This window comes from Strix aluco, chromosome 8 (assembly GCF_031877795.1).
Source record: "Strix aluco isolate bStrAlu1 chromosome 8, bStrAlu1.hap1, whole genome shotgun sequence".
NCBI classification, from domain to species: Eukaryota; Metazoa; Chordata; class Aves; order Strigiformes; family Strigidae; genus Strix; species Strix aluco.
Window position 1 is genome coordinate 4,484,234 of NC_133938.1, and position 26,624 is coordinate 4,510,857.

At 41.4% G+C, this 26,624-nt stretch overlaps 2 protein-coding genes across 13 annotated transcripts in view; one reads left to right on the top strand and one right to left on the bottom strand.

Moving 5' to 3' along the window:
* Nucleotides 1-26,402, top strand: LOC141926336 (E3 ubiquitin-protein ligase RNF170-like). Of its 4 annotated transcripts, none has more exons than XM_074831905.1 (6): nucleotides 1-72; nucleotides 1,987-2,215; nucleotides 16,955-17,063; nucleotides 21,464-21,537; nucleotides 22,014-22,124; nucleotides 26,289-26,402. In XM_074831905.1, the coding sequence occupies exons 2-6, from the start codon at nucleotides 2,189-2,191 to the stop codon at nucleotides 26,316-26,318; spliced, it is 351 nt and encodes a 116-aa protein (XP_074688006.1). In that variant the 5' UTR covers nucleotides 1-72; nucleotides 1,987-2,188; the 3' UTR covers nucleotides 26,319-26,402. The 4 variants fall into 4 exon arrangements, with proteins under 4 accessions (XP_074688006.1, XP_074688002.1, XP_074688007.1 ...); XM_074831901.1 differs by lacking the exon at nucleotides 26,289-26,402 and adding an exon at nucleotides 23,179-24,399; XM_074831906.1 differs by lacking the exon at nucleotides 26,289-26,402 and adding an exon at nucleotides 23,186-23,255.
* The window catches only part of FGGY (FGGY carbohydrate kinase domain containing), a 150,280-nt gene continuing 149,856 nt past the window's right edge, over nucleotides 26,201-26,624 (bottom strand). For all 9 annotated transcript variants that reach the window (XM_074831891.1, XM_074831890.1, XM_074831896.1 and 6 more), the window contains one exon: nucleotides 26,201-26,450. In XM_074831891.1, the coding sequence (XP_074687992.1) occupies nucleotides 26,369-26,450 (82 nt within the window). In that variant the 3' untranslated portion in view covers nucleotides 26,201-26,368. The remainder of the gene's footprint in view (nucleotides 26,451-26,624) is intronic.

Sequence of the window (26,624 nt, forward strand, 5' to 3'; positions counted from 1 at the left end):
GGTGCTGCTTGGTGGCGGCTCCCCTCAGCGGCTCGCGCTGCTGTAGCCGCTCCCTGCGGTCTCCGGATTGGGGTGCGTGGGCCAGGCGGGAGCGGGTCACCTACCCCCGGGGTGAAGCGTGGGCCGGGGAGCCAGCGGGTGCAGCTTCTGCCTTCCCTCCGCGGCCGCGAGCCCGCACGGGAGGCGCCGCTCCCTCGCCGCTCTCTCCCGACTTGGCGGCCGCTGCCTTCTCCCGCCCTGGCGGCCCGGGCCGGGGCTGCCTGTTGGCTGTCCCAGCCGCTGCCGTAGGCCGGACGGGCCGTGGAGGTCGCGGGGTGAAGAGCTGTTGGCATGGTTCAGACTTACCTGCACCTAAGGTGTAGGTAGGTCGGTGTACCTGTACCAACCATAAATGTTGCTTTCAGAGCAGGTTACAGAATTGCCTAAAAACCCCACTGTTAAGTGAGGAAAAAATACCAATTCCTTCTTTTGGGGAGGTGAAGGATGGAAAGTGCTTAAGCACGAGGCTGATGAGCAACTTTAACTCTTCTCCCAGAGGTGGGGCACCACACCCCCATCCAACAGTGCAGATGGGAGTGTGAAGGCCTACAGCAGTTTTACCTCCTTTTAATTCATATTGTCATTTTTTTCTTTCAGCCACAGAGGCTGTTTTTAGCACTACCCAAAACCCACCAGAGTCCAGTGTCTCACGGGTGGCAGTCTTCACCCCATCAGCAAGGGGGATGAAGGAGGCCTGACAGCTCAAGGGGCAGCTGCTGACCTGCTCCTCCCCAGCAAGTCTTTCATCCACCTGGCCGTGTGTGTGGGGCTCGCTGCCAAGCCTCCACAGGCGGCCCTGTAATGACTGCCTGCACAGCACGTCCAACAGCACCAGACAGGCACCATGCACGTTCTTTCATCTTAGGTATTTCACTACGTGATACCTAAAATGTAGGAGCGATGCTTTGATCTTTTTTTTGTTTCAGAAAAAAACACACCAAAATTCTTTCACTTGCTTTCCTCTACTGTATTTGTTTCATAGGAAAATTTATTTGATTAGATCTTGGGTATGGCCAGTTCAGGATCTTCTCTTCTATAATACCCTGCCTCAGACACTCCAGAGAAAAACCTAAGTACCTTACACCAAGAAGATGCGATTACTCTGTCCCTCTGCTGTTTCAGCACAAGAACTTCAGTAACTTTTCCCTCCCACAGCCTCTTACTAATTGATTTGAACCGTTATTTTTTGTTAGCCGATTCTGTTTTATGAAGATTCTTACATTGCCTGTTGTTACTGGAATGCGCAGGATGGCATTAAACACACCAGGGTTTAGGTCAGCCTAAGAGTTGACTAAATAACTGGAATAATAGCTGTTACAGGCATCATGTGCTCCTCTTTTTTGGCTATTCTACTTTAAGATACATGCATTAATTTTCTGTTATTGATTCTACTTTGAGTCACAAAGATTAAAATTGTGGTGGATGATGTGGACAGTATTTACATGACTATTTCCCCTCACAGTGCTGTCCAGAATTGATAAAGGCTCGAGAGCAGACTTGGATTTCTGGAACCCCTTTGTTTCCTTCACCAAAGGTTCTTAAAGAGAATTGGTTGCCATGGAAGATTATCATAAATCCTTATTAAAAGTAGAATAAGGAATTAAAGGTTTTTACAGCAAAATCCCACAGAGATCTGTGTTAGGATTTGTACTGTTGAGCATGTTAATTTTATTTTTTTAATATTTTTGCTCTTTTATCATTTCTATTAGCTTTTGTTATTTTTTTTTACCACTCTTCATTTGCTTATTGTTTCTCCTTTCTATAATTTTATGTCCTTTCCCTCCTCAGGAAGTATCACATTCTGTGATCTGTGACTTCCTACCAACCTTCCCCAAGTTTCCTACAACCCATTTCATAGAAACATGTAATTCTGCATCTCAACTTCTTGATTTTGTATGCTGTTTCTCTGCAGATTCAACCTCTCACATACTTGCTTTCTTTATACAGTTTCTACAGGCAACTCCCTTTCTTCCTGGGTTTGTGCTACGTAAGCCAAGGAGCAGCAAAAGCCATCTGCTTTCCAGGGAGCATGGAGTCAAGAGCGAGAACGCGGCCAGCAGGACAGAGGCGTCACTAGCCAGGACCCCATCCCACAGTGTCTGAGCAAGGCAAGCAGGGCAGGTCCAGGGATGTTCGACCATGAGTTCAGATGATCAGGCAACTTGATGGTGATGAGGTAAGTACAAAGTAAAGCCCAGAAGGCACCCCCACCAATCAGGGTCAGGCCCAGCGAGGGTAACCAGGGTCAGGCACAGTCCCATGATCACTGGGCAGCTGCAGAGTGACCAGGCAGTTCTGAGGTCAAGCTGGGAATTCAGACCACATGTCACAGTCCAGATCAGTGGACTCCACGGCCAGGCACAGGCATGACTGTGACTCAGCTGAAGGCCTAGGGCTGAGCTTAAATAGAGTGCCCCATGGGCAAAGGGTGTGGATGGAGGCACCAAGTGAGGCCATTAAGGTCTATTTGTGCACTCAGGGCCCTGACAACATACTCTGTTTCAGTGTGGTCATCTACCATACATGCAAAAAATACTACAGAGAACAGTTTTCCACTAGAGGGCTACTACCCCTGTTTCAGGGTTGCTCCTCATTCAAAAGCATCTAGAAATTATTCTTCATAAGGGCTGGCTATGCTGGAAAGGTGTTACAGACTGTCAACAGCGCAGGGAGCTTGGCCGAGACCTGTGGGAGAGGCACTCGTTTGAAAGACGAGGCAGGCGGCACAGGTTTGGTAATCTGGGATTATGTCAGAAGAGATTGGCTCAGCCATGCGTTCCTGGCTGTTGCATCCACGTCAGATGCCTGACTCCGAATGATTGAGTGCTCACCCGGATAAACCAGTATTAGCACACAGCAAGGATCTTTCTGAGGAACATTACACTTACAGCATACCGAATTCTACAGAGAAATAAAAAACAAATACATACGGAAATCTGTGCAGCTATTTTACCTCTTTCAAATTGCAGCTGCACAGTGGCATGTCAGGAAGCACTGGCAAGATGTGCTTAGAGTTCAGCTGTGGGGCAGAAGTAGTAAGGAAGGGAAGCTATGTAAGTTTATGTACAGTAAGGTGGTTTGGGGTTTTGGGGGTTTTTTTAAGCCTGGTTAGAAATTTCTTCTTGAGCTGCAGCTCACATGTATGTCTGTCAGCAGATTCTGGTTTTGTGCCAAACAAAGATTATGACCTGTATTGACATTCTAGAAACAGGGAAGACTAGCCTGGCACTCACACCAGGGATGTGGTTCAATCTCCTAATGTCTAATGTCTGCTGTTAGTACATTTTAAACTCAGGTTAAATTACTTCTCACAATAGGAATTCATTTAAAATGTGTTCACTCTTTTTGATAGTGCATCCTTTGCCTTCTTGACAAAGCATCTGACAATCTCTCAGTAAGGGCTGTCTACCTTTCTTAACAAAAAAGAATGGCATTTGCTAGAATAATTTAAATTGCTAGGCTTAAAAATAAAATCTGATTCCTAAATTGGTTGGTTTTTTTATTTTCAATGGGACTTACATTATTATATCCAGTAATATGAAAAATATTTAGGTCAGGCATTACTTGGTGGCTTGCTCAAGAAAGCTGCATATCCAGACACTTGAGTTTTCCCGTACCTTGTGTGGCAGACATGCATGTCTCTTGTCGTTTAAAAATATTCTTCTTATTGTTGGAAAATCCTCATTTACAGGACTGCATCTAAACGGGATTTTCTAAGAACTTGGGAACAAAGATGTCAGAATGTAAAAATACCAAACAGTGACACTTGGTGGTTAGTTATGTAACTTGCACATTTCTTGCCATTAGAATACAGGAGATGAAAAATGATCCTCAGCTTTTCAATCCTATTTAGTGGCCTGACTGATACAGTTTATGGAAATCTGCACTTCCTGATCACCTTTCAAAAGCTTTAGAAGCATCAAATAAGCCTCAGGATGTTCTGTGGTGCTGAGGCATATTTGTACTTTTCAGATGCAGAAACTAGAAACTAACCAACTGCCAAAATAAGTGCAGTTAATTGTTACGCAGTACAAACTGATTTGATACCTGCTGCATTCCCTGGGCCACATGTCCCTTCACGTCCTGTCATAATCTCTTACATCTTCCTGGCATAGACACTCCTACTTCCCTTCGAATCAAGCTCTGTGTCTATTGGAAGTTATTATACTTTCATTAAAAAGGCATTGGCTATCTGTTTATTCTCCAAATGTGGCCAATTTAGATGTTATTATAATCAAATAAAGATTATTCAGCATAACTGAACACCTAAAAATCATAAAATTATGAAGAAAAAAACCCACATCATGAGTGTAATGTGAACTCGCGTTATTTGACAGGCTGAAGATTATCAGTACCTTGCTGGTCTCACGCAGGTTTGTGTTTCCTGATTGCACAAGAGAGGGACCAGGCTTCCAAAAACAGCATGTCGCTGGCAGTCAGCACTGTCTTGTGATTAGTGCTGTACCCCCGGGGCCTGACGGCTCCTTAGAAAGTCACCCAAGAGACCTGCGTCAGCTCTAAGAGTCATACCCATTCCCTGTTTACTCCATTCAGCTGTAAAAACGGTGGAATGGCTTATTTCATTATTGCTTTCCAATTTCAACATGAATTGCATTTTGCAGGAGTAGTAACTCCCAGAGCAGGGAGTGGTTGAGGTACAGAGAAAACCTCCCCAGAATTTTAAAAGAAGCTGTTTGGGCACATGATACTGGCTTACCTCCTTACTGCTATCTGAGAAAAACAGCTCGAGGAGATGGAAAGAAAGGATAAAACTGCAAACAGTAAAAAAAGAGAGTCCTGATGGGGTAGCTGGCCATTTCACAGTGTTTCTGTCTATGCTTTTGTATGATTTCTGGCGAGGGCAGGAGGTACTGCTACTGGTGTTCTAGGTAAGGGGAGGAGGAAGATATATAGGGTGTGTCTGTATTGCACAGTTAGCCAACAAGCCTGACTCCTGTGCTGTGCTGTGTTTGAAGGAGATCCCATTACTTTTTCTCTGAAACACTCTGCTGTGTTTGAAGCAGACCCCATTGCTTTTTCTCTGAAGATGTGCTACGGTACTTTCCAGGTCAGTTATGCCCTGAGGGAAATAGGAGCAATGTCATGATGATGAATGTAGAATTTTTCACTGAAGTATCTATTTTGTAAAATACTCTGAAATATTTTGTCTGGCTCTTCTAGGAGATGAAAGTCATTACAATCTATTCGTTATCAAAATAGTAGGAATTCTGGATGTTTTATATGTTAATTCTGAAAATTAATACCTTGCATAAGAGTATATTCATCGACGGAGTCTGGTATTCAGGCTTTTCTGAAAGGTGGAAATATTGTCACATGGAATAAACATCTTTCAAGTATTTTCACATTAGATGGAAATACTTTCATCACTTGAGGCCCTTCTTGGAAGTCACTCAACTATGAGAACACTTGTTTTTAATAAAAGACTATTTAAGCCAGTGGGATTCCTGGAATTCCTGAGCCATTTATGCTTTTCTTTACACTTTTCTTAGTACATCTTAATTCAATGAACATTTTCTTTGATCCCCATGGACTTAATGGTGGTAATAGCCATCCCATCAAAACTGTGAAGGCTTGGACTGGCATTTCTAGTCTGTTTTACAATGAATTTAGTTTTGACTGGAGTAATTTCTGGGGTCCTTGGCAACAGACTTTCAGGTATAGTTCTCTTAGCCCATGTGATACAGTGAGTCTGTATATAAAGTACAAATGCATCTACACCTGTTACTGAATAACAATACTTAGACTATTAGAGTAGTTTCAGAAAAAAATAGCAAGTACTTTTACAAATATCAGTTAAGGTTTATCCTGTGTCCGTGAAGTAAGCACTGATAAACTGAAACAGATGTCACTTTAACAATATTGCTAACATGAGCTATGCAGATCACGTTTTATTACAGAGAATACTAAACTGCGATAGGACTCTATTGTTAATCTCATGTGTAAGACAAATAAACAAAACCTGGTAGGATCCCCATAGACACTTTTTTCTCTTTTATTAGAGAAAGAAGAGAAGGGGAAGGGAGCTGACTGGACAGAGAGGCTGTTGGACTTGGTTTGAAGCAATTAAGTTACTTGCCCTAGTACTCTTCAGAGCCACAGGCTCTGCAGAGATGTGGCTTCTTTTTACATTATATATGTGAGTGTTTCTGACCAGTCCACTGTCTCTGAATTCGCCTGGGGAAAGGAAATTCACTTTGTGGGGTCAAAAAGCAAAAAACAAGATAGACTATATGAGGACTGCCTTAGCTGGTCACTCCTTAAGGGATGAGAAGAGATGAATGCAGAGAGTGATGAGTTATCTCTGCTTTATAACAGGGGGGTAGAGAAAGGATGGAAATAATGCCACAGGCCCAAAAGTCATAATATCTCATTAAATTCCATAAAAAGCTATACTGGAAACAAAGCTGGTCAGAGGTGGAAAACTACCTACCTACATTTATAAAAAAGAGTGTGACCAGACCTTTGTAATTGTACCTTTTGGCTTCATACAGCAGGACAATAAATAGTTAACATCTTTAAGGAATGATCTACCTCAATTACCTCAGGGAAACCTCTCAGAATTGGGAACTTTTATGAACAGAGACTCAAACAGGATAAAATATTTACACTACCACATCTTTACTCCTCAGCAAGCCTTCACTTTGTCGCTGTAACCTTCTCTCCTAGCGTGCTCTCTCACTGCCTCTGTTGTTTCCCTAACATTTGTCAATCTCAAATCTATGCTTTTCTATTTCTGGCTTTTTGTTTACCTTCTCACAGATATCTGCACTTCTATTTTAGTACTCTTATCTCTTTTTCAGCAAACAAGGTCACAAGTGAAAGTGGACTTTGGCAATTCCAGTATTAGCTTGTTGACATGAACTGACATCGTGGAACTGTTTGCGCTGTCATGGTAGCAGCTCCTGGCTTTACAAGTTCACATGTATTAAATTTCTCAGATACAATTTCACAATTTGTGCCCATCACAAAAAATTCAGTACTGGGATATGAACTATGACAGAGACGTATCTGTCACAAACAAATCCACATTCACGCTTTTAAATCCTGTTTCCACAGGTGCATTGAAAAGGCAGAGCAATGCCGTGACTTCTAAGGCACCAGTTTGACAGGTGGTTTTGTGTCCCAACAAGACCATTTGGTTTGTAGATTCCGATCCTGAGAATATCCTTGCCCTCATTTAATATTGTGCACTAAATACCTCCAGTTTTCACCACAGTCTGGGATTACGCCATGAGTAAAGTCATGAGCGTGTTTTTTTCAGGATCAGGGAAATCACAAACTTAATTTCTCAAGAGAAGTAATCCCTTTAGATTGATCTGTGCCAGGGAACTGGTAGGTGGTCTTGCACAGAGAAACTAATTCTGGTAACATCTCTAATATCTCTAAACACAAAGTAATTTTCAAAACTCTATGTTCCATTGTACCTATTATACACCATTACCTTATTATCCAGAAACATTATCATCAGTATAGAAGATTCACTAAATAAAATGTTAATAACTTATTCATTATTTTTAAGTGGAAAATTAACAGCTAAGTTTTTAGAGTATTCCTTTTTCAACATCTGTAAGTTGGTGTGAAAAAATACGAAAAGACATGTTTTTAAGTGGAGTATTTAAATAGTATTCTCTAGTTGAAAAGTCTGTGTTCAACATGAGAAACCCTAGGTGAAAATGTCATAGCTATCACTTGCTATTACATAGCACAGAAATGTCTAAAACCCAACCACAGCTAGAAAGAGTGGGACAGCTATAGGTATGTAAAGCATAAGATGAATTGTTCTGATTACTCACCACAACATTTATATACTAAATAAGCAAGTTAGCATGCACCTGTCAAAATCGAGTTCAGTTTTCCCACCATTTTTATATCAATGTCATTTTTCTTTTTTTTTCATTGAAAATAATCTTCAATTTGCCTAAAAATTTTGAACACATTTTCTTTCACATTTTAAGGTTCTCTTGATGTAGCATATTCCAAAGAATGAAAGCCAACTCCTACAGCAGAGGGGTCGGGCCTCTTTTTTAACAGATTGCTCGCTCTAAGCAGTGCCAGGGAGATTACAATTATTTTTATTGGCATTTCTAGCAAAATTACATTTTCCACTCGGATCACTTTTTAAGATAAAAGTTATGATTGTCTGATTTTACTAGCCATTGACTTATATTTCCATTTAAAGAGATTTCTCTCTGGCTTTCCTGATGCTTTCCCCTGACAGCTGGTCCGACATGTTTTGCTCTTGCATAGCAGCCAGGTTCACAGCGGTTCCCATCGCTTAGCTCCTCACTTCAGCAGAGCGCTGTGAAGCCTGCCTGTGTAGCCAGCAGCCAGCAGCCACCCCTCTTCCATCCCACAGTGGAATTAGGTCACAGCTGGGACGTGCTGAGAGCACATAATGCAAAACTCCACCTCAGCCAAAAACCCCCTGGTTTGGGTCAAATGCCATAGCCCTGCTCCACAACACTGCCAGGAAGTATTAGATCACATCTTCGTACTTCTCCATCCCATCTTTATACTTCTCAGGCCCAGTTTTTGGTTAGGTAGGCTTTTGTGGAGTAGAAGAGGAAACTTATTTATAAAATTGGGAATTAATAATGCAATAATATGAGTGATTGGCACGAACAGACCTGTTGGCTTTGATGGGACTATTCAACTATGCAAAATAACTCAGGCACATAAGTATTTGCCAGTTCAAACTCCAAAGCCAGAGTAACAAGCTTATCAGTAAACAATATTACTTGCACTGTAGCTGTGCTCTAAGGCCTCAACCAAAGATCTAGCACCAAAAATGCCCAACCTACAATTAGACAAAATAGATCCAGGATTGCAACTTTCAGGCATGTACAGGGACCAAAAAAGTTAGCAAGGCAGTAGGAATGGCTGGCCTTGGGCAATCATGTTTTTACTGATTTAACGTATAGAATCATAGAAGTTTAGGAGATTTTCTTGTGTCTGTTATCTTTCTCAAAATATTCTGGCACTATGTGAAGGGAACCTTGCTATTATTTAACAGTCTTTCTCTGGCAAGCAGGTATGGTCAAATTCAATGAGTTAAGCCTAATAAAATCTGTTTCCCCGTTAGGGACCGGACTGCAGATTCCTGCTGTCTCGCACCTAGCTGTGCCTGGGGGCAGGGGGAAGTGCTTTGAACTGAGCAATAATAGGTTTAGAGTGTCATCAAAAATGGAACGAAAATCCTGCTTATTGAAACAATGCAGAATTTAGCATCCAGTTTCCAAGACTAGCGTGTCTGTTAGGTAGGGGCTTTAGTGACTGCAAGAGCCATAGCACTATGCATACAGCCCCTGGCAAGGAGAAGGAGATCTCCTGGGCTCATTTCACCTTTACAAAACATGTATAATCTTTTTACTATTATTTAGCTAGAGGGTGGTTCACTGCTCTATTAAAACCATTCAAATACTTTTTTGAGTTAGTACCAATCAAATGGTCGAGTGGCCTAACTAAAATAGAGTTAATGTGTTCAAACCAGTTTTCCAGTGTATAAACATTCCTGTCTAAAAATCACAGGAATAACTGACATCTGTGTTAGCAGCCTTTATGAATTTAACATGTTGAGCAAAGTAGCTGGGAAAAGATTGGAGAGAAAGAACTACACTTAGATATTTGGGGAGTCCATCGGGGTGAGGCATTTTACTAGAACAGCCTGGAGAGGATGCCACTGCTTACACTATGTCAGTTCTCTGGATAAAGAAACGGCTCCAGCTTCTGCATCTGCCAGTCTGGCACCTTTAATAAGTAATTAAATCACACTGTAGATTTGTATACAGACTTGGATAAATAATAAATGACAGCTATCACACTGGCATGCGAGCACGCATGCATATCCAGGGCAGGAAATCACATACAGTATTTCATTTGTTGCCAATTTATCTGTAACAAAGTGAGGAAGATGCCCTGGGGACTGGTGACTAACAAGGAGCATTGTTTATGCTACAAATCCCATCCGGTTATTAGTCTTTGAAAAGTGCTTTGTTTAGCTTATCTGTGCTTCAGCAGCAGTGCCAGGGGCATTATTTTTGTTCTCAGTGTATTTCTATTCCAATATTACTGACTCCCACTCCACCCCTCCGTAAGAGGTTAGGTGTTACCTGAGGGCTGAAAATTAGGCATGTGCTTCAATGCATTGTCAAATCAGGATCAGGATGGTTAACACCGCACAAAACCGAGCCCTTAACAGGTTTCCTTATTAATTTTGCTGCATTAAATTGGAGAACATCTTTACAGAAATCAGGCCTTTCTTAAGGACCGTAGAGCATGACAAAGAATAAACACCCTATGAAGTATGTATGCCCATCAATTAAAATTATTTTAGCGTGTTAGACTTTCTGCTTAAATGCTACACTTTACTTGCTAACTGGACAATATTGTGTTACACAATCTTATTCTGCAGCTACGCAATTCCACAGTATCACAAGTGTCTGGCAAGTTCTAAGCCTTTTTCACAACAGTACCGATAAGCTGCTACTCTATCAGATGATCAAAATACCTGTAGTGTGCCCTTGATCAAGTTAATATTTAAAAATAGTAATGCAATTTTTTTATTAGGTTCAGGTATCTTTTTAGTTATGTTAAACATCTTTTGGGGAGAGAAGATTGATTTAGATATTTTGGAAAGGGAGGGCTGTTGTTTTTTTCCCAGGTGTCCTCTGCTTTTTTAGCAGATTTGCTTTATTTGATGGGAAAAAACCCCAGACATGATGTTTCTTTCAAAACCATAATTTAGAAAACTTTACAGACCCTTGCCATTGGGCAACTGAGTTAATAATTGACAAAGATGCGTAGCTGGCTTTATTGAATGATCCCACACCAACGCTGTCAGCTGGTGTAACGTCCTCAGCTCCTCTCACACACTTCTGCCAAGAGGAATGGTAAGCCCAACTTTGTGTAGGTCTTCTGAACCACGGTAGGGAGTATTCATTAGAATGATTATGAATAAATAATCAAAGTATTTATTTATACTTTTAATCATGATTACTTTGGGAAAATTTGCATGAATCAATTTTTCCTTTTAAAATATGTCATATTTTTAATTTGCTTGTGTTTAGGTTAAGTATGTATCGTCAAATAATGAGCTGTCCAGTGTATCCTCCCTGATCACCTTAATTGGCCTTGTAATTGAGACACGGAGCAGCTGCTCACCTATCAAAGGGATCTGACCAAGAGGTCACACAGTATCATGCCTTCCTAACAAGTTTAAACCTCAAAGCAAGGTCTATTTTACTTCTAAATAATGGCACATGTTCATGGAGAAATGAATAAATGTTCATTAGCACTTGAATCTGCTAAGCGCTTTTTAAACTTTAATTCCTTCTCTTCAAATGTGCTGCTCAGAATGGCCTCATCACTGATGCTTTAAAACTAAATTTCCTTGTGGTAAAACTGAAAGATCTTGTGAGCTGAGCTGTGTCACAGAGATAAAGGTTTATACCCAGGAGCTTCTGGCTTCATAAACAACAATCTGATCGCTACTTCACACCTTTGTTTTGTGTGCAAGTATTAAAAATCTATCAAATCTAGTGGCTGTTTTAATACAATACACTTGATTTTGCAAAGTTCTACTAGAATTATTTTCTGAAATGCTCAGCTTTCATTTTAAGCCAAAAGATGTGTTCAGATTTGAAAAGATCTGCTTTTTCTCAAAAATCTGACTGTCCCACAGGGAACTTCTGGGCTTCAACAGCTTCAAAGCTTGGTCCCTGATGAGGTACCTACATGGAGAATTCTTTTGCAGGTCTGACCCCAAGAGTGAGTAACAACTGTGGTGCTCACTGAGAAAGCAATATAAACATAAGGATCTGATTTTAGGAAGACTTAAAACTGTATTTAAAAATAAACATGTAAACTTCCCGTGGTCTTTGCCAACCAGCAAATTTAAAATTTGACATGAAACATTGTTATCCATCACAACCCCTATAACCTTAACATGAGTCTTCAAAAGCCATTTCTGTCATGTGTGAGCATGTATGTCACAGTACCTCACCTTTCTGTCTTCTTGCTAGTTTGTGAAAGGAGGGGAATTCATTTTCCCTCAGTGCTTCTTACATAGGGAGTCACTTTATGTCCATTATGTAATTCTGGTGTGTGGCCTGGTGAAAACTGCTGATGGTGTCCACTGGTGTGGTGGCGAGGGTTTGCTCAACAGTTACGGGGTGGAATCTCTTTGGTCAGTGACTACGCCAGCATTCCCTGTGGGGGTGAAGGCTTTCACCACTGAGAATTAGTTAAAAGGTGACCAGTGCCACTCCTTGAAAATGCCGAGCCCTGCCTGGTTCTTTCCAAGAATACTCCTGTGCTCTAGAGAGGGTGCTGGGGCCCCCAGCTTTACAACATGATGGGGTCTTCCTTGCAGATGGTGAGAGTTGAGCCATAACTATGTGTTTAATATTGCTGTTGGCTAGTGGTAGGCATCCCCAGTACATGGCCTGGGTGATTTAGGTATAACCCTGACATGTCTCAGTCTGCCTCTGGGATGTATAAGGTACTCAGGAGTTTAACTCTGGACTAGGGAATTCATGGTGGGGGAGATACCCAAAACATAGGTCTTGTGGCACTTAAAATTTGAGGTGGCAGAGTTTAAGGCTTCCTCTGGATCTTTGGATTCTAAGGCTGTTCTTCAGAATAATTTGCTTCTGAACTTTGGGGTTTGGTTTTGGTTTGTTGTTTTTGTGTTGTTTTTGTTTTTTTTTTTTTTTTTTAACTCCAAGTGAAATAAATTGACTTCTCCTGGACTATACATTTTCCATTCCATTCTGGCTGTAGCATGATTCCCAAGAACATATGGGTTAGAAACACCAATATTTTAGCATTTTTAAAGATGATCCTAGACAAAAGCTAGCATTAGGTGTTCAAAATAGCATTAAGAAAATTGTACAGAAAATCTTGACTTGGGTATCTTCCTAGAAAACGACTTCCATAGTCCCCTTTTTACTCATCAAAGCTGCTTTACAGTATCAGTATGGCATTATCCAGGCCTGGGATTTTCAAAGGTGAGATAGGCACCAAGATCCAACTACAAGGCTAAGAAATAGTAGCTTTCATGGGCACTCTCGAAGATTCCAGCCTCAAATGTTAACAGGAATGACAATTTTAATTGTGCTGTTTGTAATTACATTTGAATTACTGTATGAGAGGAAGCTCCCTAAAAATCTGTCATTTTAGGCAAAGTCACACTAAATATTTTATTTTGTTAAGACTGTTTAATGCCATCAAAAACCGAAAGCCTCATGACACAAAATACTAACTGCCATAATCACTACTTCAATCTCTAATTCAATCTGCTAGTTCAAATGTTCAAAGGCTGGCTCAAGATTTTGGAAGGGATAAATTAATTCTGGCAGACTTATAGCTATGTCAGATATCTGTCTTCTCTTTCTATCAGATCCAGCTGGGCGGTCCCCTTATAACCAGGATAAAGCCAACTCAAACACCATTTTGAGTGCTTCGACTCAATAGATCAGAAATTTAATTATGTGCACATGATCTATTAAAAATAAATGAAAGACTTGGCATGTTTTTCCTAGCCTATCTACCCAGGACAAGGCTAAGCCACCCACATCTTTGCTAAAGGTGACCACAAGTGCTCTATTACTTGCCCCAAATGCTCTATTACTGTCAGAATGGCCATACCAGGACAAAGCAGGGCCATCTTGCCCTCTCGGCAGCAATCGATGCCTACAGAAGAATAAAGGAGCATTAATGATGCTTCCCCAGAACACTCTTCCATTCTCTAGTGATTTATGGTTCAGGAACTTCCTCAGTCAGAGGTACTGCCTTTGCATTTAATAGTACTTGATGCCCAGTACCTGTTGAACTCAGAAATTCCTAGCATCCATAAGAATGTCCGCTGCTTAATGGTATATATATATACAGTTGTATATATACTGTAGATTTTTTTTGTCTGAATTTGCCACTTGCTGGTCATACTGCAAGAGCTGATTGAGTTTCCTGCCTTGCTTTATTCAGTAGGAGAGAGATTACAAGAAAATAAAAAATGCTGTTTCACAGTACTGGATTTGAATAATTTTTCTTCACCATATACATGCACTCTTCACCTAGTGTTGTTAGTACAGGATCATTGCCTAGTTCTTTGCTCTAATTCATGGTCCTAACTCTAACTCAAATGCTCTGAGCTTGAGCATTTTCAAGGTCTCAACAGGAGCCTGCACTCAGCTGACGAGTCTCCAGCCCCTTCGCGTGGTAGCCTACCGCAGCAGCCAGAACTGCTATCACACACACGGCAGCACCCCAACATTCCATTTTCCTATTTTCTGAACAGCACAAACTCTGTTTCTGCAGACTCGCTCATGTAAGTCAGCAGAAGATGAGTCATCTGGAAAAAAACTATAATCATTTGTCCCCTAGGAGTCATATAGTGAGTTAATTATTGTACAACACATTCTAATACAAAATACACAAGCGGTTTCAACTTCTTGAGGTTGCAAAGGGCAGGAGAGCTTTTCAAAATTTCCATCGGTTATGGTCTGGGAATGCTGGGTTTCCCTTGACTCGGTATCTATTGCATAATCAGAAACACATTTGGTTCCTTTTGTTGTATGAAACAAAGCTAGAGAAATGTGTGTGTTATTACTTTGCAAAAATAAAGAGTAGATACCTAAGCAGCTTATGTCATGTATGCAGTGTTTATAAACACAACTGCTCTGGGGCAGTTCCTCAGCTGATGAAAACTATTACAGCTTCTGTCAGTTGAAATAATCATCTTCTGAAGCTGCAAATACCCCATCGGTACTGCCTGGGACGTCAAAATACAGGAATGTGATGTGCCATAGGAATTTTAGGTAGCATTGTGTTAAAACTGCTTGCCTGGAGTTCACCTGTCAGTGTACTGGACTTGAATCGATCATTGTTGTGTTGTAGTTATTCATATCCAGTCATGCCAGCTTTGTTGGGCTATTGTGTGGTTGTTATCTCAGCAGGAGATAATCTTATCAGTGCACAGAGAGGAAAATCTGAAAACAATGTAAATGCCTTCAGCATCTGAAATTTTTCTGTCGAGAATCAGAAACAAATACATTCGTAACTTCACGAACAGTAAAGGAGAAAGACTTTTTCCAGTAGCTATGGCACGTTGTTTTAAAACCTCCAGTTCTTATTAACAGATCCTCACTACAGTAAGGAAGGAATGGTATTAAAGGTGCTGATTTAAAATTACGAATTTGGTGAACTCATCATTTTAGACACGGCTCTGGCAAGAGACCCGGTTTCCTGAACACTCCTTTGGCAGACCTACATGACAAGTTCTCTCTTCTTTCTTGGGATTATTACATTAGAAAAATTAATGACTTAAAAAGAAATCTTTCTCTGTTGTCAAACAAGCTTGAATCTTCACAGTCACTCTGGATCTTCCAGTATTTCACATGCAAAATATAGAACCTATTGCATCTTCTCTTTATAAAAACTTCTAGAAATAGGTCAAATACTTGTAAGTGTATTCATTGATCTGTCATGTAGACAGGTGCCAATCAGGTATTTGAAAAAACAGTAAGCAATCCAAATTGGGCAACAAGGGACAGGAAGCACACAGTGGTACTGGAATCCCAAAGTATGCCATCATCTCAACGGGGTCCTTACTTCAGTAACGGACAGATAATACCCAGTCCATATAATGCTGGACCTCTGCATTCATTAACAAACATATGAACTTCATCATTTTTTGATCCAAATACACAATAAAACTGTAATTGAACCTTGCTAAACATGAGCAGGCAGTGGAGGACAGTCATTAACCTTCAAGACTCTGCCTTACAGTGAAGGAACTTCCTCAGAAGCTCTCTCCCAATTTCAGAAGTGCCCCTCTGTTTCCAGGACTGATGGAAATGTTGAAATAACTTTATCTCAAGAAAGAAAGGACACTAACCACATTATTATTACATTTGCTTCAAAGACTGATCTCATTGTGGTTACAGCAATCGAACATATGGTCAAATGTTAAGTTTCTCCATGATGTGCTAAGATGAAGTGGGCAGGTCCATCATCCATTACAGACTGACTAATGCACCATAATAAAGGTAGCAGAAACTTTCAGTGTGGTAAGGAATCAAGTAAGAACAGCTATTTTATCTCTCACTGTACCCAACCCGACAGAGATTAATATATTGACAAATAGACTTTTACTGCTTAGAGGCAATGATTTAGGAGCAAAGATTGGAAGACCAACGTACATCCTTCAGCCTTTCCCCTCCAGAAGTATGATAACACACTTCGGATTTCAAAATGCCTCTTTTGCATTTCAGAGGCTTACAGAATTCTTATCTTCCCACTCTAAAAACAAAGCTCAATATTATTCTGAATTATAGACTTTGCCAAGCAAAGGGAAGGATTGTTTGGAAGCAGTTTATTTACTTAAATAGAGGGAGTCTTTTTGCTACGTAGACTACAGTACACACTAAGGATACCACTCTGCCACCCAAGGAAGGCACAGAATGCACTCATCTTTATTTCAGTACATTTAAGTGATAGACATGACTACAAAGGAGGAGGAAAAAGATCCAGAAGTGACTGAGGCAGAATTTGGGTGCTGTCTGTCTAATAACAACAGCTAGACAAGGCAGTGGTGCCAACTCGACTGGCTTTCAAAACATAAATATTATCCAGTGGTGTGTGGATATATCACCAGAAGCAGAAACGTGGCATCATGATCTTACCTCTGACACTGGTTCTTTCTGTAGGATTACACAAAGCACTTCATTTCTTTGTGCCTAATTTTCATTATCTGCGGAGGTAACCATTAGTTATGTGTGACATCTGTACTTAGTTTCTGTGACTCTCTGCTAAGCATAGTAAATTATTATTAATGAAGTGAATATGTCAATCAAAACAGTAATTTATTGAAGACTCTCTACTACTTCTCTTCCAGGAATCACTCCAAATTTGGCAACCTAGTAATCACAGTGACTTCAGCTGCCCCATCTGTCTCCAGACAGTTACCCTCCCAGTAGAAACCAACTGTGGACATTTATTCTGCGGTAAGTGCAGTGCTTATACAGGTCACTAATAAAGCAGTCTCCTTACAGAAACCCCAGGTCCTGTGTAAGCACGAGGACCAAGCCTTTCTCCCTGGAATTAACATAAGTGCTCTCACTAGCAGCAAGAGAAATCCCATCTTTATATCCCCCCAAAAAATCAGTATTTTTATGTGCTCATTGCTTTCACGTCTACAAAGTGCCACTTTTTAAATGCCCAAGAAGTCTTAAGACAATGAGATGTGACAGATCATCTCACAGGATAGTGTTAAATTACAACACAAACTCATGGAATGGATAAAGTGCACCAGAAAATCACGCAATTTGTATTCAACTATGCAAAAAACCAAACCTGTTATAAAAATCAACAGTCTAATAATCGTACAGTTTGTAACTCTGAAAGCTCAAGATGTAACAAGCATGAAGTCTTGTCTTCAAGCATGAACTCACTTCTGGGAAAACAGCTTGTCTTTTTAATCGACAGCACAAAAATCCAGCTATCCCTTAAAATTAATTCTGATTGTATTTATATTGGTGAAAATTGGGAGTAAGACACACTGGGCTTAGGTCTGATTCTGTTCCACAGACTTGCTTCCCATGTGAAATATTTGCCTAAAATAAAGCAGAAGTGATCTAGAGCAAGAAGGCATAATTACATTGGTTTGTAGTCCTGTAAAAGCTCTCTAAACAAAGAAAATAAAATTAGTGGAAGTTACATACTAAACAATTCAAAAAGTGAGTTTCTAGTCATGTATAAACCTTCTTTTAATGTGTTTATTGTTTTTTAAGTAAATCCATGTGGTCATACAGGGGAAGAGTATTCCAAGACCTCTCAGCATGATACATGCTCAATAACTGTTTATTCCAGCCCAGGGTCTGTCTTAACAGGAAGGGGACAGACCCAGATTTCGAGGGTCCTTCTGTCGAGGCTGCCTGTGGTGTGGTCTCCTGTCCTCCCCCCATGCATCTACAGTCACTGGATAATCTAAGTAAAACCATAATTCTCTGGATAAACGTGTCTGCTAAATGCCTTCTTTGAGGCTGCTAAACCATATGGTTAGGATTACAAAATTAAAATAAGTTTTCAAAGGGAATACAAGGATGAAGCACAGACTAGTGGAGGGAGTTATGTTCATAACTGCATTTATAAAGGGGATTTCAGGCATTTTAAGGCCCACACTGAACACTGCTAGAGCCAGCGTGAGCGCTGTACCCGCTCTCACAGGCAGCAGGATGAGGCCACCAGCGTAACGGGACTGAACACTGTTTCTCTCAGACCTCTGAGGTGCATCGTCCACAGAATTTGCGGGTGAAGTTTACAACCTCCCCACCCCAGCTGCTTATCAGGTTCCTCACCGAATGCTGTCACCCCCACAGCAGGGTGGGCAGCAGAGACCTGCAGTTCATGATCTGATGAGCCTGAAACTGCCCCTGAAGGTACCTGGGGGCCGCTGTGCAGCACGAGATGGGTGATCTCTGGCAGAAGGGCAGGCAGGCAGCTGCAGGCAGCGCTACCTGGTGCTGCAACAGCCAGACACACCAGAAGACACTGGGCAGAACCAGAAAGCTCCTTCCTACTGCTCTGGCATTTCACAGAGACCTTAAAGCAACCCCGGTGCTATTTACAAGCCATTTGCACCTTTTTTCACCACCTAAGAGTGTTATAAAAAGACTCAAGCATAAATGAGAACAAGGGACTGTGCTGTTAAGACTGGTGCAATAAAAGCACATTTTTATCTTTAGGAAGTGTCATTTTTCTCCAGATTGAAATGATGCTCACACAGCACAACTCAGCACCACTGCCACTATCTCCATCCTCCGAAACCACAACAAATCAGTGGATCGCCAACAGCTAGGGACGCTTTGTGGGGCTCATCTACCCCATGAGTGACACCATTTAATACTTAAGGTTGTTTCATGTTTTTGTAACACTGTTTTATAACACACAGGAAAAGGATGCTTTGAATATAACCCGCTCCAGGACAAACAGTAAGCATATGGCCTCAAAACGTGTTTCAAATAATGTCACAGTAGTTATAGTTTCAAGTACAAAGACAGACATAACAACAAAGATCACCAATGTTCCTCTTTCTCTGGCCTGGTTAATTTTCCCTTTTCCATCTGTGAATATTACAGTGATATGGACTTGATTTTTATTTTATTTTGAGATCTGCAGAAGAGACGTACCATATACAAGCTTGGTATATGTTGTTATCGTTAGCTGTATATATTTAGTTAGGCTTTACTTTCCTCAAGTACATCATCATTTACACTCTGAAGCATTGATTCCAGTGCAATGCATTATGTATGTTATGACTATGTTTATATAGTAGAAGCTGCCTCTAACGTCTGTTTTTCATGTCTTAAACCAATAAAACTTTACATTGGGCTTATCAAAACCATTCTGTGTAGATCTAAGTCTGTTGTGACTGAAATCAGTAATAAAACTTCTCTTGATGCCCTGTGGAACGGAGCTAAGGCAACACTGAGCGCTCTTAATAAATTCCGCTCTGGTAGAAGTTTTATTTAAAAAATGTGGTCAACCCAGCGCTTTTAAAGAAGATTAATGTGGACTTATAAAAAATGTCTGATTTTATTATTAGTAGTAATTCATACAGTTTGTCCTGAAGTTTTCCTTTTCAGCTTCAGTTTAAACCATATGTTCAGGAAGTTCAACTGAAAAGCGATCCTTGAGCAATATTATTTTTTTCTAATTAACAATAACCGCAGAGGTATTTTAGAGAAACCTACAGATCCCTCAGAAGGTTGTGTAGCTGGCTAGATTAAAATAGGATTTTGTCTATTTTATGAAAAATGCACCGAAGTACAAATAGGTCAACTGCAGACGAGTCCGTCCTTTCCTGTTCTACTAAACAAAGGATTCTGCATGCAGCAAATTTTAATTTCCACGGGGTTCTTTTTTGAAAGCCACTGAAGAACTGTGGGATCCATCAGTGCCCCGCCATCGCCACCGGGACTGAGCACAGGCACAGCAACACAGCTGTGTGGATCTGGGCCCAGCGGGTCAAAGCGGTTCCTGAAGTCAGGTGTGATGTTGGTAAAATGCAAAAGTTCAGGCTGCCAGGCTGAGTTTATACATACCCCACGGGATTTAGACTAAACAGAAGCCCTGTGCCCAGCCAACGGCTCTGTATATGCAAACAACATAGAAGAGTCATAAAGAAAAACCCTGCACTCAAATGAAAACAAAAGTAAAATGCACAAGTTGGAGTGAGTTCATAGAAAATAACTTTGGGCCAAATTTAACATCCCTAGTCCTAGTATATAACTGATAGCATCATGAACGTTTTTATACTTGATTTCCAACACAGTTTCTCCAATATTCCCCTTTTCAGTAACAACAGACAAAGTAAGTCTGGGTGCAGAAGAACCCTGAACTGAGGGCTCCTGAAGACTTCTTGGTATAATACTGCTTACAAGAAACTACTTGCTGGTTATTTTTAAGAACAAAGAGCATTGTTCAATTCAATAAAACAATTCCATCAAAATGGCAGCGCAGCGTTCTGCTTCTGTTTTCACTGGGGTCCTTGTCAAATTTGATCAGTTTAAATGTTGAGAGATTATTTTTTTCCTGACCTGTCACACCACACACTGCGCCCGGGAGCTGAAAGTCAAGCTGTGCTGCTTCTGATTAGATGCTGTTTACGCTTTGCTGTTTTCGCTGTCAGTGCCAGCACTGCCGTTGATGTATGTCAGCCACTGCTGTCAGTTATACATGTCATCTGATCTTACTGTCCTCAGACTCTGCCCTCCTTCACACCTGAGACCTTAGTATAAGAAGAGATGGTGTTGTATTTGGAAATTAGTTAGCAGCTTTCTGGGTAAGAAGGATCAAAAAGAATACAACTTGCTCTTCCAGAGCTACGCAGTTCCAGAAGGGTAACCAAGTTGAAATACCGTAAGGGAGGGGAGCAAACTGACAAAACAGCCCCATGTACTACAGTTCGTCACCCAGCTCTGTGGTGTGCCACCAGGAGCATCCCGCGGCCCTCCCTTGGCTGCACACCTTGGTTTATTTGGGATAACGGGGCCTCATCATCTGTAAAAGCCCCGCTAGCTCTGGAAGGTGCCTGTATTCCCGAGTGCTTCAACCACAGTCAGGGGAGCTGCAGGAGTAGACGCTAGCCACAGGAGAAGAGACTGAGTCAAAGTCTCCCTTAGAGGGTCCCTGTTTCTCCACGCATACCAGTGTGGAAGAGTGAAGGCTCCATTTTCGCACGGTCACTTCGCAGAGTAAAACCATGTATTAAAATGAAGGCAAAGAATTACATTCATTTTCACAGTCAGTTGTAGGAAGAGGGTTCATTAATCCTGCTAACTTCCTTGTAAACATTAAATATCGTCATTTCATGTATCTTAATTTCTTTTTTTTTTTTTGGTAGGTTCCTGTCTGATCACATACTGGAAGCACAGTCCCTGGTTAGCAGCAATAACCTGCCCTCTCTGCAGACAAAAGGCAAGACTCACCTCCATCTGCATTATGAGACATACAAAATTACAAGCTTGAGCTCTTAGGATCAACTTTATTTATCCTCTAATTTTCCGTAGCATTTCAAAACGCACTTAGACTTGAATGACCCTGCAGCCATTTGCATTTATCATTTGACACGTCATATCAGGCAACTCTGTGCAATATTAAACAGGCCTCCAGCATTTTACTTCTCTGTAGTTCATTGAATCTCTGGGATATCCATAAAAAGCAATATGGAAGCTCCTAATCTCATCCGACCCTGGTCAGAGGTGCCTGTTGTACTGGAAGGGTGGATGCAGGTTATAAAAAGGAAATGTTCTTGCTATTGTGGAGCTGCTGGCGCTGGACAAAGGTCCAGTTGCGAGAGAGAGACTGTGGAGAGACACCTACTACAGAACACTGTCCTTTACACTGGAGAGTAAAATACACCGTGTTAACGCCAATCTTCTTTTCTTATGAAGGTGGTTCTTCTGGATAACGTCTCGTGTGAAAAGCAACAAGATGAGCCAAGTAAACAAATTGTACATGACATTAGAGATTACAACAAGCGTTTCTCGGGGCAAGCTCGACCTGTAAGTATTTATAAATCTACACTTACCCAGCTAGTAGTGCGTAACACATCGAGGACTGAGGGACCCAGCAATGAAAACTTGTTTGTATCATCACGTGAATTACCTTTCCGTGCGCTTATTGGCAATACCCTCATGGAAGTGCTACCATCCACTGCTGGGTCCAGCACCTTCCAGTAAAGGTGCTGCTCTGAGTCCTCCTGCAGCCATCCTGGCAGGGAGGAGAAAGCCATCTGGGATGAAATACAGGAAGCAAAGCAGAACTAGAGATGGTCAGGCTGGAACTTTCAAGTATGAACTCAGATTTGAACTCCAGGATTTTAAGTTGCCTCTAAAATTTCAAATCAGATTCCAGCTTAGAAAGCAGTTGGTTTTCTTCCCCACAGGTATTGCCAAATTCAAACAGTCCACACTGGCTCTGCACTTCTTAAAGCTGGAATCCCAGCTGGTACAGAGACATGACGGGCAGTGGAAATGCTGGGAAAGATGAGGGCTGAAGCCACAAGTGAGGCCCATTCTTGACAGGGTGTGGAATATCACCAGAGCAAACCTTCCTCTCCTGTCACATCCCGGTGGGGGGCCTGAAGGGACTGTGGAGTCTGTTTCAATCTGTAGACTAAACTAAGCACTGTGGAGGAGAATATTATTTTTCAACCCAACAAACTAGCATTAATGAAGAGGAATAATCACGCAGTCCTATGGTTCCTGTCCACTCCAAGGCGAGACTTGAGGCCATGTTTTCACGCATTCATAGCCACACTTGATGCCAGAGTTTAAAGACAGGCATATACTCGGTGCAGCCATTAAGGCCCAGTTTCCAAAAGCATTAGATGTCAAGCATAATACTTTCTTTTCAAAGTGCTGGGGCAGCAGGGATTCCTTTTAGAAGTGTGACTCTAGATACCGCAAAATAATTGAACAGCGTAGGTGGATTTGGACAGCACAGAACATTTCTGCATTCAAAAGATCTGAATCTAAAAGTGCTTAAGAGACACACTGAGCTGAAAGAACTGCATGCATCAGAAGGCACGATAATGTAACTCATCCGAATCTTTAGTTTGCAGATTACCTTTATGACATGCCGTTATTCCTGACTCTTGCCTTGCGAGGAATCTTCACCTGGGGTGGTCTCGTATGGATTTTTTTCCTAAGAGTTGCTGTTTGCTCCTTCGGAACAATCATATGCTTCTCTTCTCCACTTGACATGAAGCCTGGGCCTCTCTGTAGGACACTTGGAACAGCTGATGACATGGTGGTTGTTTCCCTTCTTTTAATTTGCATGATAAACATTTGTCAGCAAATTGCATCTAACGGGGTAAATATGGCAAGATCTGCTGCTCAGAGCGTGCTGTCAGAGTCCTGACTGACTTAAACTTGGATTCCTTGGTCAAACTTCATCAAGCGAGGACAGGCTTCGCTTTGATTTGGGGCAGCGTATGATGGATTTGTCATTCTGCTGCTGACAAAGGCTGAAGCAGGACTCGGCAATACCTGGCATGGCCAAGTGATTCGATGCGCGAGCGCTCACGCGGTGACTTTTACACTGTGTACTCGCTAGCCTCTTTCATGCTGCATTTTTCTGTAACTTCTCTTTATACAAAGTGCCTGAATTGAAAAGGCCTAAAGCTACGAACAGAACTTAAAATTACAATGCCAGTCAACTTGCAGTTGAAGAGTTTTAGAGCTCACATCCACTAGAATACGGATATTTTTACAGCTCTGCAACGAGTACAGTCCTGATTTTAAAATGGGTAATATGAAACTGGTAGTAACACCGGCTTGGACCAAAAATGCAACTATAAAATAGAAGTATGACAAGGGAAGAAAAGCATTAAAAAATCATGCAAGAAATGTGAACAAATCTCTGTGTAACTTTCGCGTAAGCCTGTGCAACGTATACAGCTTCCTTGACCTTTGCGCATCTAAGCTTTAACAAAGCCAGCATGACGGTTTGTTTCCTTTCTAGACTCCATACACTCCTTGTGATTTCCTTGTAAGTCTTGGTACCAGTTCAGCCCGAGAGATCAAGGCCAATCTTATGATGATGATATAAATAGCAGGAAGTTTATGGGAAGTTTGCTGAAGTTAGGGGGGCGGGTGCATGTCTGTGTTGAGCTGCGAAGAGTTAAAAATGCTGGTACAGTGCCAGACAACCCTACACATCTGTCCCGTGTAATCTGTACATTTGCTATGTATTTGGAGTCAGTGGACTTCATTTTTACATATGAATTGTATATTAAAATATATTAAAGGGTATGAATATTTATTGTTTACAATACCCTGGTCTCCAACTGTTTTTCCCTTCTACATATTTTCAGCTGACATATTTTACTGTGCCCTTGAATTGTAAGCTATGATATACCATTATGTTGCAGTCGTTTTCTTGCTTGTTATACTCTTTGTTATGAAGTTTCTTCATTTTATTCCCATCAACTTTCATTGTCTTTAATTATGTCCCTGAACTTGTAACGCTGTTTCTCTTAACAATGGGTACTTTGGAAATGACAACAATTGCTTTTCCATGAACTACAAGGCAGGAAGTGCATTGTTTCTTTAAAAAAATTACCAGATGTTTTTGAGTGCTGACTACCAACATAAAAAAACCCAGAAACTACTTTTTTTCCAAGTTCTCTAAGTGTAATTTTGTTATTGTGTAACTTCTGTTTGCATTTAACTGGGAATTACAGCTTATGCCAATACTAAAGAATGGAATTTCTCTCAACTGAAGTGTATAAAGCTGGAGTCCATCTCTGCGAATACCGACCCCGTGGAAAACAACTGGAGGTTGTTTCTCTTGCATAATACAGGCTCACCAAGAGGGTGGCGGTTCACAGCTTGAGGAAAAGAAGGGTTCTCATGAGTGACTTATAAGAGCTGTAGTTGACCTGAATATGCTCTTCTGTCACCCACTTCTTAATCCTCTCCTTCAGCTGGGGACCCTGGTTTTACTTTTGAAACAGAACAGTATCTTTTATGAAGAAGTAACAGACAAATGGCACAGAAAGACAGAATTTCTGAGAGCATTTCACTGAAGGCACTGGCAGTGTTTGGATCTTGCAAGATCAAAACAATTTGTACCGTCAGAGGTGAAACATTTCAGCTGTACACAACCAGTGTCCAAACTCTCTCCTGTGTTATGTCACGACCTGTCGTTGCAAGCCTGGCAGTACCTTGTAGGACTAACCAGGGCAGCCTTCAAAATCACCTGTGAACACGTAAAAGCCTTTTGTTGACTGGACTTGGCCAGCAGGCAGCCAGGAAGGTTTCTGAGCCTTGACAAATGCAAGTCTAAGGAACGAAAACCCTTTCTCTCTCCCCTGCGATCCCTGTACCTGCTGTGGCCAAGTTCAGCTCTGAGCTGGCCAGCTGTGTAGACACGCAAGCTCTGAGTTGGGTCTGGCTTAAGCAATGAGATGAGAACGGACAGGGAGAGCGGGGCCATTTCAGGGCTGACTCCCCGCGAGGCAGCTGGCAGGACAGAAGGAATGCACCTGCATTATGAACATATTTTCAGCAACTGCATCTGCTCAACCTAGTCTTTCAATGTCAACAGTGGGCCGTTTCACATCTGCACTGCGATTAATGCACACTGAGGGTGAGTTACTTCCAAAACACAAAATGGCACAAATTACTGGTAGCAAAATAACTGCGCTGCAAAAACAGAGACTGAAAAAAGAGAGCGGGAAACAGAAGAAAACAGGGAGAAAAAGACTGCACAGCTGCAAAAGTGATTCTTAAGTATCAGCCACCAAAGAAGTACTATAATCAGAGTAAAAACAAAAAAAACCAAACGAAACTTTCCAATGGAAATCATGTTTGGGTCTTAGCTGTAACAGACAGTAAAATTAAAAGGACCATGTGGGATGCCAGGTGTAGTTACCTGTGAAAAACACGGCAAAGGGCAGCGCTTCAGGTCCACCTGAGTGAGTTAGGTCGTTCCTTGTGCTGTTCCTGCTTGCGGCCAGCCAAAATACCGGCACTGGGGTACCCGCGGCTGGTTGTCTTGTCTTCTCTGGCTGAAGCAAATGATTATTCCTTGTCCCTGAGGTGCAGGGATTTTTGACAGAAAATAACCAGTGTTTCACAGTGAAGTGAATGTGGTTTATTTCTCATTAAAAATTAAAATGTACACTTTAAATTATAAAAGCATATTTTTACCATTCACAGTACAGGAAGAAGAGATTCCCCTCATTGTAAATATCTGGAAATTCGTTATCCCTGCTGTTCCCAGATTACGTGACTCTGGATTAGAAGCTGTTCATGATGGAGCGGTACTCTCGCTGATGTTCCACAAGCTTCAAAAACACTTTGTATTTCTTGTCATAAAATCTGTACGAGAAAGTTAATTTCAACAAAACCAGAGATTTTAAGATTTCAATCCCCTGTAACATGTGGGTGTACTTCCTTCGCTTCGCATCAAAGCAGCTTTGACTCTTTCCTAATTACAACTTTTACCAGGATCAGAGCCCTGCACGCAGCCGCCGCGCAGTTTCCACCCCAACA